We start from the raw sequence: 19486 nt of genomic DNA, 5'->3' as shown, positions 1-19486 counted from the left end.
ACACGCATCTGCCAGTAGGCTGAGATGATAGTGAAGGGGCTTTCTCGAGAGAAGACTGATTCAGGTTTTTTAACCCTTCGCTGCCCGTCAACAGTCATTAGGCAGCGCACATTCGCGGGTGCGGGGCATTAAAGGGTTCATACCCGTCGACCTTTGACCTGCTACTGAGTCATTAGTTGAGACAGTGGTTGAAATTCATGCTGTGACCTCGGAGTGGCTGTCTTTGCCTCTTCTGAAGCTATACATTGTCCTGTCGTGGGATGTCTTCGCGTGAAACCTTCTTTCTGGCAATTATTAACACGGTCGCCCCAGTTCAGCCGCTATCTGCTCTCGAAATCGTCCTTGACGTTAGTGCAGAAAAAGGCTCATCATATTTTCATAAAAAGTAAGAAGAATTTTCTTTTCCAAAATTCACTGAGTTCAAATGGCATTCCGATCAAACAAAATGCACCAAGAGCGAAACGATTAATTTCCTGCTGCTGTTCAGGCGCTGCTTGTCATCGCAGGTGAACGGAACCGACGAATGGCAATTCAAGATTGAACTTTTGAGGTCTTGAGCGATTTGTGAGCCATTTGAATCATTGCATTTTCAAGCAATTAGGAAAATCCAAACGGGCAGTGGTAAATGTTCAGTGAGAGTGCCGTGGTCAGAATTGATGTGTAGAGTCGATAAATGTGAATGCGTCTTGAAATAAACCTCGTCTGACCTTTTTGAAGTGGACTTCCAAACATTGGGCGCAGCTGATGAGGACAAGCTAAATCAATACAAATCAAAAATCAAAAACCAAACCGGACGGATGGAGTGTCACCAGTTTCATCGACCGCAAAAAGTGGTTCTTCTCGGGTTGCCGGACATTCAAGGATATGTTTTCTTTCACGTCTAAGCCGAGATTTCCAGTCAACTTGCAACTACACCAACGCTTGACTAGAAACAGTTCCAATGTTTAGCTTCCTCCTCTGTTTTGAGTGCGTGAGAGAGCGAGAATGGCGTTCCCAGCGATCCAGGAAACATACGTAGTTGTTGCCGGCTGAACGTACAGTGGCAGTCGCCCAGTGGACAAACTTGAGACGCGCAACGCGGCTGAGTGAGAAAAGCTCAGGAATGCCTTTGATGGCTTCTCCTGACCAGGACAACGGAACCCTGTGCACATTTGTCTGAGGAGTTATTTCTCCTGGAAACGAGAAAATCCTTTTCTCCGCAAAATGTTGCTAATCACACACCGTGGAAGACAAGCAACGGAATCAGGATACATTTCCCGCTAACATTTCCCCCAAAACATGACTATACATAATCATTTCAAGAATGAAATAGAAAACACATTTGGGAGCCGAAGGGTTCTGGCAGGACACTGCCCGCCTTGCTGCAGCGCTGCCACTTCACTTTTGACTTATTTTAATGATTTCCATCCCCAGTGGAAAATTCAATAGCCATAAAACAGTCCTCTCTCAACAGTCCAAATGGTAACATTGGGATCTTGTTTGCCACACTGAGAACTGCTAGGAAAGAAAAGTGTGCTTGTGTAGCAAGAAGGATGATTTTTGTCTTCTTGGCTTTGTGCGGACTCAGCATGACTGCTTGAATGTAATGTATTCCTGTTTCGCCATGCTATTGTGCAAGTCAATGCATTTGTTTTCTCTCTCGTGGTCTTCGGTGTGAAGTGATTATTGCGAGCATAATGACGTGAGATGCATTGCGAGACTGCAACAATATTTCAACAATCATGTGGAAATTTTAAACATGTATTCTGGTGCCCAGTTATTATTATAGAGTGTTCTTTTGTTTGTTGGACTTCAGCAGCAACTTCAGTTCTTCAGCATCCATCATGATGGGGCCAACAACCACTGTGGGGCTCAAGGCTGCATTTCCATTTTTCTTACACACACTTGTGGCAATCCCACCATAGCCAAGATGAAGGACAGTCAGTGGTGAATTACTATTAAGATACTGTTCAGGTTAGTCAAATCGACTCAAATGAACCAAACGTTAGCCACTGTGTTGAGATGTGAACAGAGCGATCTTTCTTTCCAACTCGGACGGCCTCAAGAAACACACTTGCAGCCGCTCGGTTCGATCATTCAAATAACGACGAGCATGTAACGCAAACCTCCGCCGAGGTGGGATAATCAGAAACATGGCCATCTTTTTGTGGGGAAAATTATAATCGTGTTCCATTCCCGTCCTTTAGTTGGCATGTAATGCAAATCATAAAGTACTCACTACTACTATTACTCCTCGCTCTTATAGTTTGTTGTATTTGAAACACACACAAGGATATTTTCCGTTGACACCAAACCAGATGTCTGTCGCAGTACTAAGACTGACCTGTGAGAGGCAGCCAGACTGCGGTAAGATACAAAGAAGAAGAAACAGCGATGGTAAAAGAAGAACTATAAGATGCTAGGCTAACTGTTAGCTTAGCAGTCAATTATATAGCTGTGGCAACCTCTTCTCTTTGTCACTTGACTTGTGAGAAACGTTATACAACAACAATACAAGCATTTCCTCCTTTATTTGTGCCTGGCAACAGTGCGAGCTTCACGTCGCTTCCTGATTGGCTATCGTTCCGTTTCACATCGCAGTCACAGTCTGGAGCTCGGCCGAACTCGGTGTTGATCGCACACGCGGGTATTTGCGCTCCTAAATATTGAACAGGTTTAACATTTACGATTGTCGACGATTGTCAAAATCATCGCTTCGGATAATCTTGAAGAGACTCCCGCAAATCTGGACTTTCCCGACTTTGATCGCAAGTGACGGAAAATGCTCTCATTTGGCCCAAGTGTGCTTTTCGTCAACAACTCTTATCTCCTGGATTCTGTGGGTCATTGCGCAACTGGGCCTTAATGCAAGCAGACTGTAACGGAAAAAATGTCCTTCATCTTCAACTTTATCCTTGTCTGCAACTAAATGTGGTTGTTGTTTTTTTCAAAACATACCTCTCCGTTTCATCTTCACGGAGGTATTCGAGTACACAGTCATTAAGTGAAGTGCGTCCGTCTTCCACGGTCAAATGAATCCTAAACATATCTGTCTGAGTCGCTTGATGAATAGAAATCAAGACATGTTGGGCGGCAGCTACTGTTCCGCTGCAGTCCTGTTGGTATATTGTTGGATTTATCTTGCCCAACATTATAGAAAATAGACACAAAAGGAACGAAGACGCTGGTTTGTTTTTCTCATGAGGAGGGCGCATGGGAGATTGTTCAGATTACAGCCTCTCAACACGCTCGAAACAATCTCTCCCGTCGCTCCTGCATTTATTTGAAAATAGGGAGGTTTCTAAGTTTACGAGACACAACACACTAAGGGGAGGGTTTCAAGGTGAAAACACGGCACCGACACCTGCCGCGTCCCGGCCGCGTCCTTCTCTCAGATGATTCCTGCTGAGTCATCTTCTTGAAGGCGAGACATCTTTCTTTCTAAACATTGTCCATAATACTCATGCGAGCTAAGCAAATAAATGGTAACTTCTACAATATATCCAACATTTATGGAGCTATATGGGCTTTACTGGCACCGGCACTCAGCTATGCAAGTGGACTGAGAGAGTGAAAAGTTCAACTAAATCCCTCAAGCCACACCATTATCCAGATCTGTTCCAAAGAATGTTGTCGGTTTGTTTATTGGGGACAATACGTCTATTTTTTGCACTCGGTGGAGTCGATCAAGAGGCACCGATTAAAGCGCATAACCCCGCGAGGCCGAACAATCCTTAGCAAGCTGCTTGACAAAAACAAACCAAAAAAAGCATGAAGTTTCCATTGATACGGTTCTTCTCCAGTCCGTGATGAGTACACAATTTGAAAAAAGTTGGACTATACCATTGTCGACCTCTTTTTACACTTACGCTTCAACGTTAAAAAGTCCACTTCAGTTGTCCTCCCTCCACTTTGCCTCTGTTCCGCACCATCTAAACGTGAGTAGTTTTATTTCATTTGTGTTTACCATAGTAATTACACGGTCGTAATGTGTTTAAGCCTGCGTGACAGACAGGCAATACACAAATATGTTCCAATGATTCTTTAAAAATTGCCTGTACAGTTAATAAAGAGGTTATGATGGCAAAGGTTAGACCTTGGAAGTCATTATTTCCCCTCGGGAAAATTTGCTCGGAATGGTTTTGTGCCGAAACAGATTATAAATGACTTTAGAGATTCGACTCTACTAGATTTGCTCCACCGCTGTGCTGACCGGAATCAGCATTTTATGCTTTTCTCCTCAGTCTACGCTCGAAACTCTCCGCGAAGCATTGTGGAAACCAGTTTACGGTGGTTTTGGTGTAATCCTACTCGTCGTGAAAGCATAGCCTCCTTGGTGGAGGTCATAAATGAAGTAGCGTAAACTAACCTCTGATATCAAGTTCAGCACAAATCTCAGTACACTCAACACGCACTTCTTCCACTTTCCGAAACAAGTACCAATATGAGATATCGAGGGTGCACCAAGTAACTGGGAAGGCAGACCCAAAAGGGGGGGGGGGGGGGGGGGGGGGGGGGGGGGGGGGGGGGGGGGGGGGGGGGGGGGGGGGGGGGGGGGGGGGGGGGGGGGGGGGGGGGGGGGGGGGGGGGGGGGGGGGGGGGGGGGGTGCTGACCTCTTCCAAAAGAGAAAGCACACGTTCTGGTAATTAGGGTCAACGAGGTGAGGTCGGCTTCGCTTAGTTTGTAATGTGATGGTGGCAAAACAAAAGGCCTTAAGAAAGGAGAGGTGGCTGTTAAATACTGATTTAAAACACATTTAAAGGCAAGAGAGACACGAAACAGGTCCGAGTTTTCATTTATAACACGCACACACGCACACACGCTGCCTCGTGTCCAGGTGAACGTCAAAGCCTGTAGTCGTCCATGAATGGAGCTCATTGTTTTGTCTACAGCTGTGTAATCATGCTGACACACACACACACACACACACACGCACATGTACATGCATGAAGACATACGGACAAACATTTCCAACACGTGAACATAAATACAGTTCTCCAGTCAGGGGACAGGTTGTGCGGCCCACATCAACGGAAAGCACACAGACGACTTTCATAAGCGTGTAATGCAATTATATGTCATTTAAGTCTGTGTGGTCTATGGACGCTCAATTTAGACACATAAATCATCGTACGCGTTGAAAATGGTGTATAAGGCATTCTTGAAAAATAAGTTTCTATTGTCGGTGCCCTATAAAAAGACGGGGAGCTGACGGGGCGTGTTAAGCGGCCAACGTGTCGAGCACGAAACCGGGGCGTGAGTTCAATCCCTCAAACGTGTGCGGTCTTGTCCACCCTAATATAGTTTTGACATGTGACCCACTAAAACCTAGAATCCAAAGTTTTGTTGTCCTCGCATCGTCAGTGCATCTCAAGGGCCCCCCCCCCCCTCCCCCCTCCCCGATCCCCCACGAAACGCCCAGTTCGGAGGCTTGCGCCCAGCTCGATTATTCCTTTTCATTGACTTTTCGATCATTTTGAACAATTATTTCAAGATCGAGGCTACAGTGGCGCCTCTACGGTCAGCCACCGCTTGGATAATACAATTTGTCATTTTCGGGGAAAGTACCTAATGGCTTCGACCGCTTCAAATGGACTTTGTAAAATCTCGTACATGTTGCTGGAAAGGTTTTGAGTTGAAACAACGCGAGAGGACTTACTGCGATATCCTTGCCGGCCCAGTTACATTCCTCCCTCCACTCGACGGGGGCAGGCCAGTGGATCTGAAAAGCAACAGTGCGAATCTTCATTTTGCAACTTTCAATTCATCTGCTTGACAGCAGGTCAACGGTGAAAACGGGCCTTTCTGTCAGTTTTCTTCCCGCCTGCAAATGGGTTCCGTGTTAAAACTTTGCAATATAAAGTCGATAAATGTTAAATGAGCATATCAACACACCCGCAGCTCAATTGATGACCCGTGTGAAAACTAGAACGCAATGTCGATGTTACGCTTCCTGCTCTTTATTAAGTCTTACAAGTAGCATTTTGATAATCGCACCAATACGGGCGGCGGGACGGAGTCTCGTCCAACCTTGTGCTCCTGTTTGCCGATGTTGTCCAGTGAGAGCGACAGCAGGAAGTTCTTGGCCCCGACGAACAGTCGGCCCCGCTCCTCGTCCAGCAGCAGAGCGCTGAAGCAGCACGAACGCTCCAGCTCAAAGCGCCGCACGCCGTTCAACTGCTGCAAGTCTAAGGACAGAACATTGGTCAGACCGCATCAGGAGAGGACACCTACAATTCGCTCTAATCTCATTTCCGCTGGCGGCACGGTGAACTTTGTGGCTTTCTCAACCCGTGGGTCAGATATGTTCAAATTATTCTCCCGTGGCTCGCAGCGGTATCAGCGCAGAGTCCCAGCCGTCCCAACATACCGCGTTCCGAATTTGCGCCGTACGTACTCTTTTGCATTCTTTTGTATTCACGGCCTGCGGCGTTCGATCCAAATATTCACTACGACGACTGCGTCGGCGTAGGCAGTGAGAGGCCGTGACACGGTCTGACTTAAATTCGTGTCGCGTCACCGCCGTGGGCGCGTAACTCCGACGTTAACCGAGGACCCCTGTACAGTAAAATAACAGGAGGTTGGACTTGCTTTTTATTTGGAAAATAGAAGGATTCTAACAGGCGTGCGGCTAAAACATTCATACTTGGGGTGTAAGAGTATCCATCCATCCATCCATCCATCCATTTTCTGAGCCGCTTCTCCTCACGAGGGTCGCGGGCGTGCCGGAGCCTATCCCGGCTGTCGTCGGGCAGGAGGCGGGGTACGCCCCGAACCGGTCGCCGGCCAATCGCGGGGCACATAGAAACAAACAACCATTTGCACTCACAGTCACACCTACGGGCAATTTAGAGTCTCCAATGAATGCATGTTTTTGGGATGTGGGAGGAAAGCGGAGTGCCCGGAGAAAAGCCACGCGGGCGCGGGGAGAACATGCAAACTCCACACAGGCGGGGCCGGGGATTGAACCCGGGTCCGCAGAACTGTGAGGCTGACGCTCTAACCGGTCGGTCACCGTGCCGCCGTGTAGGAGTATGTATATTCGAATTTGGCATGAGACATATTAGGTAAAAGGGGCGTTCCTAAAAAGAAAAGCTCAGTGCCGAGATATGCGACATTTTCGTGAGAGTGTGCCGTGGCCCAATGGTTAAGATCATCGCCTGCCACCGTGGGGGACGTAGGTTCAAGACCCCGACCGGACCATCCGCCGACATCCCCCGGACTCACGGCTGCGGTGTCCTTGAGCGAGACACCGATCCCCCGAAATGCGCTTCGGCTGCCCCCTGCTCCGGTGTGCTCCGCTAACATGTGTATGTGTTCAATGCAGAGAACAAATTTTGTGTGCATGCATGCATGTTCATGACAATAAAAGGTGATTCTTCTTCTTCTTCTTCTTGTATACTCATTTATGTACATGCGGTTGTGGTGTTATAGCACGTCTGCCTCCAACTTCTTAAGTTTTGGGTTCGAATCTCGGGCCTTCGCGTGTTGTTCGCATGTTCTCCGCATGCTTGTGTGAGTTTCCCCAGAGTTTGTGTGAATGATTTTGTGTCCTGTGATTTGCTGTCATGTGAACAAATGACAAAAACGACGATCTGTTTTCCGTTAAAAATGATCTCGGCCCCTTGCGATGGATGAGTTTGGCTAACGAAACAGTGCTTTTCAAGACTTGTTCTTCGCGTCACTTGGATGTTTCCTCTCAAAGCTTCGTGCGTTACCTTTGTACGAGAGCTTCATACGTGGTGAGGATGAAGAGGAGGAGGAGGAAGACGAAGAGGAACGCGTCACAGCGCCGGAAGAGGAAGCGTGAGCCGCGGCCAATCCCAAAAGGCACAGAGAGCTGCAGGTGACCATCGTGGCCGCCATCATCATCATCACGGTCATCATTTTGGCACGCTCCGTTTCTTTTCAAGTCCACAACGGCAATTCAAGGATAAATAATAACCGCGGATGTTAACACACTTCTTTTACTCAGATCCACTTGAGTCCATTGGTCGGGTCTGTGTTTTGCCTTATCGGGCCAGAGTTCACGTATTCTTTTGGACTTGCCGTCTTGGCGTGCAAGAGTTCTCTTTGCAGATCCACAAACGACGTCACCTCTCACCTCCGAGGAGGGGGGGATGAAAATGTCACACACGGTCTCGATCCAGATCTAAAAAGACAATAAGAGAGGCAAGATTCTGAGATGGACAACGTCAGCTTTATATATAAGGCAGCTTTATATATAGACACACACACACACACACACACACACACTCACATCGAGGCTGCTGGCTCCCATTTTTCTGAATAATGAAGCTATTGAGGCACAGAGACAGGCAAGCTCTTATAAGCTCACACAGCTTCCTGCATGGTCTCTCCAGTACAACAGGACCGGAACATAAAGCTCCCATACCTAGCGCTATGTATATAAACACACACACACACACACACACGCACGTGAATGGACAAAGGTGCACATGCGAGCTTTTGAAACGCCGCACATCTTGGCTTCCTGCACCACATTGCTCCAAGTGAACAAAAGAAGTGTTGTGTTTTGTGTTCTTTTTTTCTATCCTTAAAATGTTGTCTGCTAGGTTTGCGTGTCAAGATTGTGTATATAAAAACAAACAAAAAAAGCCTTAAATTGCTGCTTGCCAACATTAAGGAAGTGATTATGGTGTGCAAAATGCATTCATAAAGCGTGAATTGTATTTTCTTACGGTGACTTTGGTGTGTGTGTGTGTGTGTGTGCGTGGGTGCGCGTTTGGGGGTTTGTGTGGCGTTGCAAAGACAACATGTAGCGGTGTACTTGCACACGTTTCACATCGTCGTCCCTGGGAGTCCAACTCTACTGCGGGCTGCTATTAAAAGAGCGGCAAGTCTCATTGTGTGTTTGTGTGTGCGAGTCCACTCAGGACTCAACGTTCACGCACACGTACGTACGCGCTTACAACACACGCACGCACGCACGCACACAGCTTCTCGCTCAGCACTTAGCTGTGCACACTGACTCCCTGACAATTACACAAACTCCCTGCAAGCTCCATAATGCATCTTACTAAAAAAGAAAAAACCCATTGGGGCTGCTGACACTTTTATTCAGTTCGGCTCCAATAGACACAGAAGCAGCATGCCAAGAGGGAGTGGAATGAGAGTCAAGCAGAACGCGAGAAGGCCAGATTCCTTTGAGAAGGTGGGCGTCAAGGCGTCCCATCGGAGGGAAAGAAAAGGAAAAGATAAAAACCTCGAGCCTAAATAGTGACGGGTAGACAAAGTCGGGTCGGCCTCGCGGGTGCGATAGGCTCGAGAGAGTGAGCCGAAATACAGGACAACATAATGAATGAATGAATGGCTGTTAGCGTTTAACCTGCAGCCCTTAGTTGTGTTCACAGTCAGAGAACAGAAAGGAGAGAAACAAGCTACAGCTGGAGACTGAGAGGAGGTGTAACGGGCGAAGGTGAAGCTGCTAGAGAGGTGGGGAAATGGCAGCAGGAATTAGGTTAAGCAGGGTACACACCTACTGATTTTTAACATCTAACCGATTTGTGAGGGATGAGGAGGAGAAGGAAGAAGAGGGAGCGGAAGAAGCCAGGCTAACGATTAGCTTATCTGATGCAACTCAACACTGCACGCGTACGTCGACCACCATCTTGGGTACGCTAGTGGAGATGAAACACATTTTTCACGCACAAGAATGCAAAAGCGTTAACCACTGTGGCCATTTCAACAATTTCGCTAACCAAAACAGCAGCACTGAAACACCTAAAGAGTCCTGCGTAAAGAAGGTGTTCTTTGCATGTATTGACGTCTCTGACGGCAATTAGCATTCCGTAAGACGCAATGTTATCGCTGTGCAATGAAGTATTCATCCATGTTTATGTTCTGACTCTTTGTTAGTTTGCATATATACACAAGTACATCACTCGTTACATGTGTGGGTGGTACCAAAAAAAAAACAAACGTTTTGTTGCTGTTGTTGCTTTTTTTTTTGTTTTAATCTAAGGTTGCCAGCACTCCATTAAAGCAAAGTAACAACGATTGGCTCTTGTCGAGGCTGTTGCTCGTTATTACGCACAAGCAGCTTCCGAATTCGGCAAAACAGGTCGAGCCACTTCCTTCCGGCGCGGCTAAATGGCGGAGGGAGGCCTAATAGCAGGAGCCCAGGACAGAGCCCCTTTAGGAACTTTAAACGTCGACATTGTCTTTTGTTTTCGACCGCTACCAAAGATGACAAAATATCCGATGTTTACGCTCTTTTTCGTGTTTACATCAATCATATTGGCATAAATAAATGATATACATGCATGAAACTTTTGTCCGGAGAGCAATTTGAGCAAGTTCAGGTTCAAACCATCATATCGTCAACCCGTAGTTACGCTAGTTATCGCGGCATACGCCGCACCGGACGTCCGCTAACCTGTTGACCGGGTTCGGTCAAGTGACGTTCCACAAATAGCGGATGCCGAGCGAACGGCTGATCTGCAGCACAAGTATGGAATCGAAGAGCGACTTGCGCAACGGTGAAACTCGAATATTCCAATACAACGGAACTAAATTTGTTTCCATTAGTCGTTAAGGTATGCACATGGAGAGGAATATGACAATCGTGGTGGGTTTTATTATCAAAATTGTTGCACAGTGGACTTATTACACACAAATGTAGCAAAACCTCCATGTGGTAGTGTTAAAAAAAAGAGGAAACAATCAAGGGTATTGGACGGATCGAAACGACACTTTGCAGAGAAACAGAAAAAGAAACAACGAGGAGGAGGTGAAACAAGAGGGACATTTAAGTGTGAGGACAAGTTAAGGGATTTGACTTCGCGCCTGTTTCACCCCTGCAGCTTGATGGGAGGAGCCAAGGGACAAGGGGAACTCGCAAGACAAAAGTACGTGAGAGAAAAGAACCGACCGATTGTTTGGCTTTATGGGGGGAAAGGACTTTCCCAGCCTGCGACGCGATACCTCTTATAGTGTGGCCTGCTTGTGTTGGACAAATAAAACGATGCAGAGATGAGGGGGGCAATGAAATGGAGGGCCACGAACTAGAATAATAAGGAAACATGCTTCAAACTACAAAGGAACTTTTATTCTTCTGTGTATTATGAGCATGAAAAGGAAAAACGAATGATCGCCATGCATTTGCCCCCTTAAAACATAAGCCGTGTTTGCGCTTATGTGGATTTTCTACGGGTACGCCGACTCCCTCCCACAGTCCAAAACCGTGCATGTCCTGTTCATTGAAGACTCTAAATTCTAAATCTAAAGGCCACCTGCTTGGGGGCTCGTGCGGCCGCTAGCGGGTGTGCAAGAGCAACGCCGGGCCGGCTGACTGTAAAGGTTCACGACGTCGTTCGTTTGTGCCTCAAGTGTTGTGATGATTTTGTGACATCTGATTGAAATCCCAAGACGGCAAAATCACCTGAAGGCCAAATTATGCTGACGCCGTCGACGAAGGAGCAACAAGAGAGAAGAACAACGTTGCAGTGCATGGAAAATTGCTTTGGGACAAGTGCACTTGTCACAGCTTCCATTTTTCGCCTGGAAAGACTTTCATCTCATTGCCACAGTTTCCATTTTGCTTTTTTGTTTGCTCTCTTTACTGTGATGTGAAGTATCAAGTGTCCAGTATCATGTCATGTCATGTCATATATTCTGTGTTTGCTGAAGTCAGAGGAAAGTCAGTGTTTGCTATCACTGTCAATAGTTTTGTTTCGGATGCCACACAAACTTTGACTCGATCTAACAAATGCAAGCGAAGTCTGGGAAAGGTTCCATGAAATCTTCTGGTCCAGATGGCTCTTTACCAGCAAGTGGCGGGACACGCTCATGTTCTTTCAGAACCGCCTCTCAACGTCTCACTTTCTCCTTTTTTCTCTCACTTGAAATCCCTTAAAGACGTCGCTTTGTGTACGGCTGCTCGGCTACGCTCGTTGTCCCCTGACGAAATGAACTGATGGCGAGCCGCATTACATAATGAAGGAAAATCATTTGGCCCTAACAGGAGTGACTGCGGCCCTATGACTAAGCAACATTTCGATCCGGTTTACGACCGGAAGGAAATAGCTGGTAAATTCTTGCTCCGCATCCAATCCAAATGTAAATAAATGATTTATATCCGCATTGAAACTATTGGAACATACCTCAAGTATCTTTTTCACTAACTCTAAGAGGCACATTACGCCTTTTTACTCTGCTAAAATGTATGCACAAAAAAGTCTTGTGATACGTTTTAATCACACTGACCACTTATTCTATTACTCAGGGGTTATACTCGACGGCTTAGTTGTCCCCGATACTTCATTATTTCTCCAAGCAAGACATTTTGGACAGTCGCATGCTTCCGACGTTTTGCAGTTTTCGGTTCCAGCGTAAGAACGCTGGAACCGAGTAAGAACCCTAAAGATGTGCTGGAACGAGTTTGGTGCGGAAGAGCACGTCCGCCGAACAACCTTCGGGATGAACGGGCGAAAGCTTTCTGGCGGAGCCGAGAGCGCCTCTCTCGAGTCCGACATCGCTAACGTCTGCCTTCATGAATGGACAAAATCAATCTCACAGACAAACGCCACAACATCTGGTACGGAGCTTTCTCAGAGGAAGAGTGGAATGTGTTATAACTGCAGCTTTGACAGGCAGGGGGCTGAATACCTCAAAGCAATTAGAAGAAATCAGAACCGAGGGGATCGCTGAACGAGGACCTTCTGTTTCCCTAATGAACTCACCTGTCCATCTGCTTGCGGAAAGCAACCTCCAAAACGATTCAGTGCTTCCGAGATCGAAAACAGTGTCCGCCTGTGCCTCGCAAATCCATCGTTAAAAAGATTTCCCTCTCCTATTTTCCACACCCATTGTGCACCTTGTCCGTGAAGAAGAAACTTCGACTCAAGTCAAGCAACTCCAATGCACGTAGCCAACTCGCTCAGCGCATAAAGTGGCGGCATGCGCACGATTCCTTCAAAAAGTTGTTGAAATCCTTTTCAAATTTGTTTTGGGAAAAAAAAAAAAAAAAATCCTGTGACTGAAACGGTGCCCGGAGGGTATAGATATGTAGAGATAGATAGATAGATAGATAGATAGATAGAAAAGCTCAGTTTTTGTCTTCGAAAAGCTTCAGGAAAAAAGCCCCAGTATTCCCAACCCTGCAGTCACTTTCAGTGATGAGCGGCGGCACTCCGACTCCACTCAGAAAAACACACAAAAGTCTTCTTAACGTACACACGTGAGTGCGTCTCACACACACACACACACACACACACACACGGGCGGGCGGGCGGACGGGAGCTGAGCGGTGCTGAAGTGCTCAGTGGGAGAGCAGGCGGTAATAATGCCCTTCATTCAAGAGGGGAGAGGCAGGGAGGGATGGAGCGATAGAGGGAGGAGGGAAAGGTGGGATGAAAGAGGAAGGGGAGTGGAAAGGGGCAGGGGCATGTTGTGTGTGTGTGTGTGTGTGTGCGCGCGCCACTGTATGCTTGCATTGTAAGCGGCTGTCACATTTCTCATTCTTCAATCAGTTTGAATGAACGTCTATATTGCAATATTTTCACAGAATTGACAGTACCTTAAAATAAAAGCTTGAAAATTAGGGTTGCTCAATTGTCATTTGTAATAAGGAGAAGCGTGTCCCTGTTGTTGCCATGGTGACCCCGGCGGGCGGGCCCATCATGATGTGTTAGCACTAAGCATTGGTATTAACATTACATTTCAGAAAAAAAGTATTCTTACACTTCTGCACCAATTGCTTTCTGCTCTAAATCAATGAACGTTTTTAATGCATGCATTATACAAGGGAAGTAAAACATACATCATGTCGCAAACTAAATTCCTCAAACTCGTCAGCGTTCATTGAGGAAAAGTGATTCGTGTTAATCCAAACAAGGCTATATAGGCAGCAAGCAATAAGCAAAAAAAAAAAAAACGTGATTGGTGCAGATTTCCGCGATTGGCTGGCAACCAGTCGAGGGCGTACCCCGCCTCCTGCCCGACGACAGCTGGGATAGGCTCCGGCAGGCCCGCTGCCCGCGTGAGGAGAAGCGCGGCAGAAAATGGATGGATGGGGCAGATTTCAGTGGCATGACTGGAAACGGAATACATGCTTTTGGGCTTATGGGCTTTCCTCGTTACACAGTTCTGTCAAAAGCTTTCAAAAAAAAAAAAACATTGTCAAATTGAGGAAACATACCACTTTTGCATGACCACTGAAATCTTTTAGGACCGTTAAAAACACACAAAACGTCAACATGCTCCAAATTAAACTGACTTGTTGTCTATTGCAGATGCAATTAGGCCGAAATCTAATTGTATGGCGGCTTATATAAGGTAGTCAAAATATTTGACGCTCCTTCGGCAGCCCGCATTTTGAAAAATGCTCCAACGCTTTGTTATTGTGATGCAACTTTCTATAACAGTACGTCAACGCGTCGGGGAGGATTCTGAAGTCCCACCAATCGTCAGGATCAGCGCACTTCACCGACTGTCCACAAAACGGATTTTTCGGGTTGAATCCTTTTCTATTACAAAAAGACGAAAGTCTTTGTGAGGATCACAGCCTGTAAAGACATTATGACGGCTTTATGACGGACAGGTCAGCAAGGGGGCGGAGAGGCGAATCAAAATAAAACGTGCACACACACTTTTTGTGCAGCGTGCAACCCGCCCCCCCCCCCCCCCCCCCCCCCCCCCCCGATGTGAGACTCCTGACCTCTCGCCGGGCATCATACTCTGCCTGGTGGGAGTTGGTTTTGTGGGTTTGTTTGAGAGTTGCCGGGAGAAGTTCAGCACCTGGCAATGGAATGAAGACGAATGTTGTGATGTAACGCGCTGCCAGTAAAAGCGGGCACTGCTCAGCGAGAAAACGTCACTGCATCAAAATACGGAATCTTTTCATCAATTCAAAATGTTGGCATGAGACTTTTTCATGACTCTGCCTCCGAATCATTGGCAATAGAGGCCCAAATGTATTTTGCATTTGATACTCATATATCATCATCCTCAATTTAGCAAGCAGAAAAAGTAGAAGTAGAAATGATGTCTGCAAATGGAGTCCCAAAAAAATAAATCAAAATACTCGGCTTATTTTCTGATGTTTTGGAGCAGATCTTGGCCCAGGCACATCTCTGTCCAAAACCAGTTTGAGCCTGTGTCGTCAGCACCAGAAGCCCAGCTGAAGCCCGCATGCTACAAACGCAGTTAACCGACTTGGTTGGCCAACAAACAAGCCTGTGGCATCATTGTCGCCTATATTCAAAGTCAAAGTATTTTGGGGGATTTTTTAAAAATATAAATAGTGAGGTTAGATTAATTAATTAATTAATTAAAGATTTACTGTTCACAGACAGTAAGAGATACTAACTTTTACTTTTCTATGATTTAGTTGAGTGGCTGGAGCCCTATCCATTTTTCTCCATGTAAAAAACATGGACGACAGCATTTGGAAGATAAAGGTGAAATGTGCATGAGATGAATATTTACGGGATTAAGGGATGACGTCTTTTGAACTTGAACCGCTGAAGTAATCCAAAGGAACGTGCGGTTAATTGGTTTTGACAGGTTGACGACATCTCAATGCCGCTTTCTCGCCTGACCCGTATTTTGACTTGTGCATAGGATGACGTCATCCCTCATATGATACAAATGCCAATTAGCTTTTCCCCACCGCTACATACGATGTAGCTTATCAGGTAACCGGCTATCAACACCAGCATGCGTCGTTGCCTCCTATCTGCAAATCTTTCCCTGAGCCTTGCTGTTACAACGTCCTGTTTGTGTTGATCTTTATCCAGAGTGGCCTTCTCTAAATACTCTGGCGATTAGAAATAGAAAGACTCGACTTGTCCAGCCTGACTGCTCTTTCAAGTTCTTCTTGCCTCGTTTTTTCTACCATCTTGCTTGATGGCGTGTGATCACACTCCACATGATTGGATGGTATCTGTCACCAACGATCTAAATTCGGAAGGCTCGGGAGATGATTATCGCCAGCTGAGTGTATGAAATGTTTCAAAATCCGTTGAAACTCAGGGCTCTATAGTCGCAGACTGCGCAACGTGAGCCGAAGCGCAAATGGCGCGCATCTCGATCTCCGTGCCGGCGCAGGGCTCGCTAAGCTTTTGTCTATTTGGCAGAGCGACATACGACGAACGATCATTTGAGGGGTTCTAGATCAATGAGGTCTGCGGACGTAATCAAGTCACCGATGATTTTTCGTCATCTCATTCTGTATTTCAAAAGGGTAGACCACTAAAGTTCAACGCTCCCGTCGCTGCGTCCTCTTCCGCATGCAGGACTTCACCATGCGGACAGCGAACCCTCGGAATTATTGCAGAAAGCAGTTCATTGAAGGCATCATCATTATTAGCCCATTTGTATTGCTTTAAATCACCCCACTGGCAAGCACGAACCATCGCGCGCGGGTGCTATCGCCAGCCCAGCCTGCATCCTTTCCACGAGTAGCACATTTTTGACGCACTCGTGATTCCTACGTCCCAGTCCTGAGATAATAAGTCATCACAGCGACCAAGTTTCCAACGCCAACAATAGCCCGACCATTGATCTTCGAGCACGTTTCTATGATGGTGTTCACAAGTTACTCATAGAATATTCCATTTGAATCCTGCAATGGCACTCCGTAGGGCAATGGCCTCCACCATGACCGAAGCGTGAACAAAAATCAATCAATAAATAAAAGCGGCCGTGACAATCCAGCCGTCCCTTTTCTATAGCGCTCGTCAGTTGAGCCGGAGCCGAACCCAGCTGACTTCGTGGTACACCCTCGACAGGTCGCCGGTCAATTGCTGGGCACGTACAGACAAACATAATCACTCGGTCTCACATTGACGCCCGTGGACAATTTAGAGTCTTCGATGAAATAGCATGCATGTTTTTGGAATGTGGCGGGAAGCTGCCGTACCGACAGAAACCCCACGCGAGCGTGGGCAAAACATGCAAACTCCGCACAGGAAGGCCGAGGCCCACATTGGAAACCCCAACCTCAGTTCAACTATGGCGTCATGGACACGTTGTATCCCTGCGTAATATTGTAAGAAGCTTTAGGAAGAAACAAAACAAACGCCTGAAAAATAAATGATTCACATACTGTTGGCCACATAAGACGATTGATTATCTTAAGCACGTACTGACTGCGTTTGGTGACTATGTAAGGTGTGTAGCATCCTACGCCCTCCCCACAAACAGTGGATCACATCAGTCCTTCAACTATACAATTGCTTGTTTCATACATAAAGTCCAGCAACTGGGTCTATAGGAGCCAAAGTCCACCCAAACATATTTGTGAGGATATTATTATTATAATGGTCTCAGCAGCTGTGGAAACGCTGGCCCAAGTGCAGCGCTACATTTATATTTGCTCTGAAGTTCGCCTTCTCTCGACTAAAAATAGGTATACAGCCCCGGTGGAGGTTGATCTCGTACCCTGACCCGAGACTAGCTATTTCAGTCATTTAGAATCAGACATGACATCTATGAGGAAATCGTATACTGCACTAGATGAAGTCAATAATCATTTATAGGTCAACCCCTTAGCTAAAAGCACAACACAAGCGCTGTCTCCACCGACTATCGCGAGCCCCCGCAAACCAAATGTCTGTCGTAGTACCAAGACAGACCTGTGAGAGCCAGAACGGTGCATCAGGAAGGGAAAAAGGGGGGGGAAAGAACTTCTAAGACACCACACACCACAGAATAATCACTCAGGATAATTGTTTCAGCGACATCTGATAATCGGCCCAGTGCCGGCGTCATGGGGAGTATTCGTGGCCGTTGACCCCCAAATGAGTTACTGTCAATCTACAATCGATGTTTTAATCTACTGAAGTCGCTAACGGTGAGATGAACATTTTGAAAAAAAGAATTAAAACAAAATAGAATTTTAAACAACAGAACCTCACACCTTAGGTCACATCACAATCTGTCAAAGTACTGTACACACGCATGAAGTCAACTAACTTTCAAACTTGCCGCTGCCTTAGCAATGTGCGAAAATAAAATATTACACGGTGCATTATAAATAACATTTAATGATGAACTGTGTGTGTGTGTGTGTGTGACAGAAAGAGAGCAAGAGAGAGAGAGAGAGAGAGAGAGAGAGAGAGGGGGACTGGTCTGACTGATGGGGTCTTTGCTGACTTTGATCCCAAGGCAAGGCAAATGCCCAACTCAGTCGCGGTTGTCTATGTACGTCTACATCGCGTGAGCCACTGCCGTCATTAAAAAGGTAACATTTTAACATGAACGACGGTCTCGCCAATGTGAGAAGAAGTCGGCAACTGGGCTGTTTTGGCAACGGCCGGACAAAAGCTGAACCTGTACTGTACATGCACGCAGGACCGACTCGCTCCCGAGCAAAGTGGAAACTATTTTCAAGTTCAAATTTAGAGTTGCGTTGTCTGCTCGGAGCAGCCCAATACTAGGTCAATGGGTTTATTCAAAGTAGCACTTAAATATCCCCCAAATAGTTCAGTTTCCTACCAAATACAGGGCCTTGCTTTGTGCACAAAATCCTACTAGATTCTTATCAGAACAGGCTCAAAAAGTAAATGCCCTGTTGTGTCAGGAGGTCGGTCTTTGTCTTGAAAGCGAGCATGCAAACTCTCCTCGGCTTTCTGTGCCGCGTCCTGGCAGGTAGTCCAGGACGCGGTTCCCTGACCCCCTGACACCACGGGGATTATTGGGGCCCCAACATAGAAGGCCAGCAAAGGCGAAATTGCTCCTTTTTGTGTTACAGTTAAAGTTACAAAAGAGAGCAAAAAGGAGGGGGTCTTTCTTGGGAAACCTTGAGGGCATCAGAACTTGTAATCCTCCCGATTTGTCTTTGATGTGATCACGCCCAACTGAAAGGATGGAGTTGACAGGTGGGGGCAGTCTGGAGTGTTGAGGAGAAGGGGTTGACGATGGTGCCAGAAGGCTCAGAGGTGGGACTAACACCTCCACAGGCATGCATCACACCGCGATTGGTTGCGAGGGTCACAGGGAGGGATAAGACCACCACCGAACATACCGACCCATGAGTAGAGCCAAACAAGGTTAAGTACGCATATAATGTAAATATATATATATATATATATATATATATATATATATATATATGTATATATGTCTGTCATTCATATGCACAAATATTTTAAATACATGTCTTTTCTATAGCGATTATCCTCATTTAGGTCTCGGGTAAACTGGAGCTGAAGACCACCTGTCATGTTCCAATACTTCTCCTCAATTGAAAAATGGATGGATTCAAACAAAAGGTGCTGTCTTCTAAGTTGTGTATGAGATCCACAAGTAATGTAATTTCTCGTGTAGAATTCCCCCCCAAAATTGTCAAAAGTCCATACATAGTGTGCATTATACCTAAGTATAGGGGAAAACGAAAAAACTTCTCACATTTTATAAATGTATGCCGGCATCTAGAGGTTATGAAAAAGCTGTACACTTTCATTCCAATATGCAACCGCCACCGTGAGGTTCTGAAAAAGGTGTAGCCTCCACTTTCATTCCAATATGACAGGGGTATGT

At 46.3% G+C, this 19486-nt stretch overlaps 1 protein-coding gene across 4 annotated transcripts in view; it reads right to left on the bottom strand.

Annotated features, from left to right (window-relative positions):
* The window catches only part of sema3b (sema domain, immunoglobulin domain (Ig), short basic domain, secreted, (semaphorin) 3B), a 61117-nt gene that overhangs the window by 10049 nt on the left and 31582 nt on the right, over positions 1–19486 (bottom strand). For 3 of the 4 annotated variants that reach the window (XM_061670868.1, XM_061670897.1, XM_061670888.1), the window contains exons 2-4: positions 7699–8132; positions 6011–6168; positions 5640–5702 (exon numbers count right to left, since the gene is read on the bottom strand). In XM_061670868.1, the coding sequence (XP_061526852.1) occupies positions 5640–5702; positions 6011–6168; positions 7699–7867 (390 nt within the window). In that variant the 5' untranslated portion in view covers positions 7868–8132. Of the gene's footprint in view, positions 1–5639; positions 5703–6010; positions 6169–7698; positions 8133–12684; positions 13261–19486 lie in introns of those variants that run through there. The other variant, XM_061670878.1, reaches the window with a different exon arrangement.

This window comes from Phycodurus eques, chromosome 1 (genome assembly GCF_024500275.1).
Source record: "Phycodurus eques isolate BA_2022a chromosome 1, UOR_Pequ_1.1, whole genome shotgun sequence".
Classification (NCBI taxonomy): Eukaryota; Metazoa; Chordata; class Actinopteri; order Syngnathiformes; family Syngnathidae; genus Phycodurus; species Phycodurus eques.
This window is presented reverse-complemented; position numbering and strand designations above follow the sequence as displayed.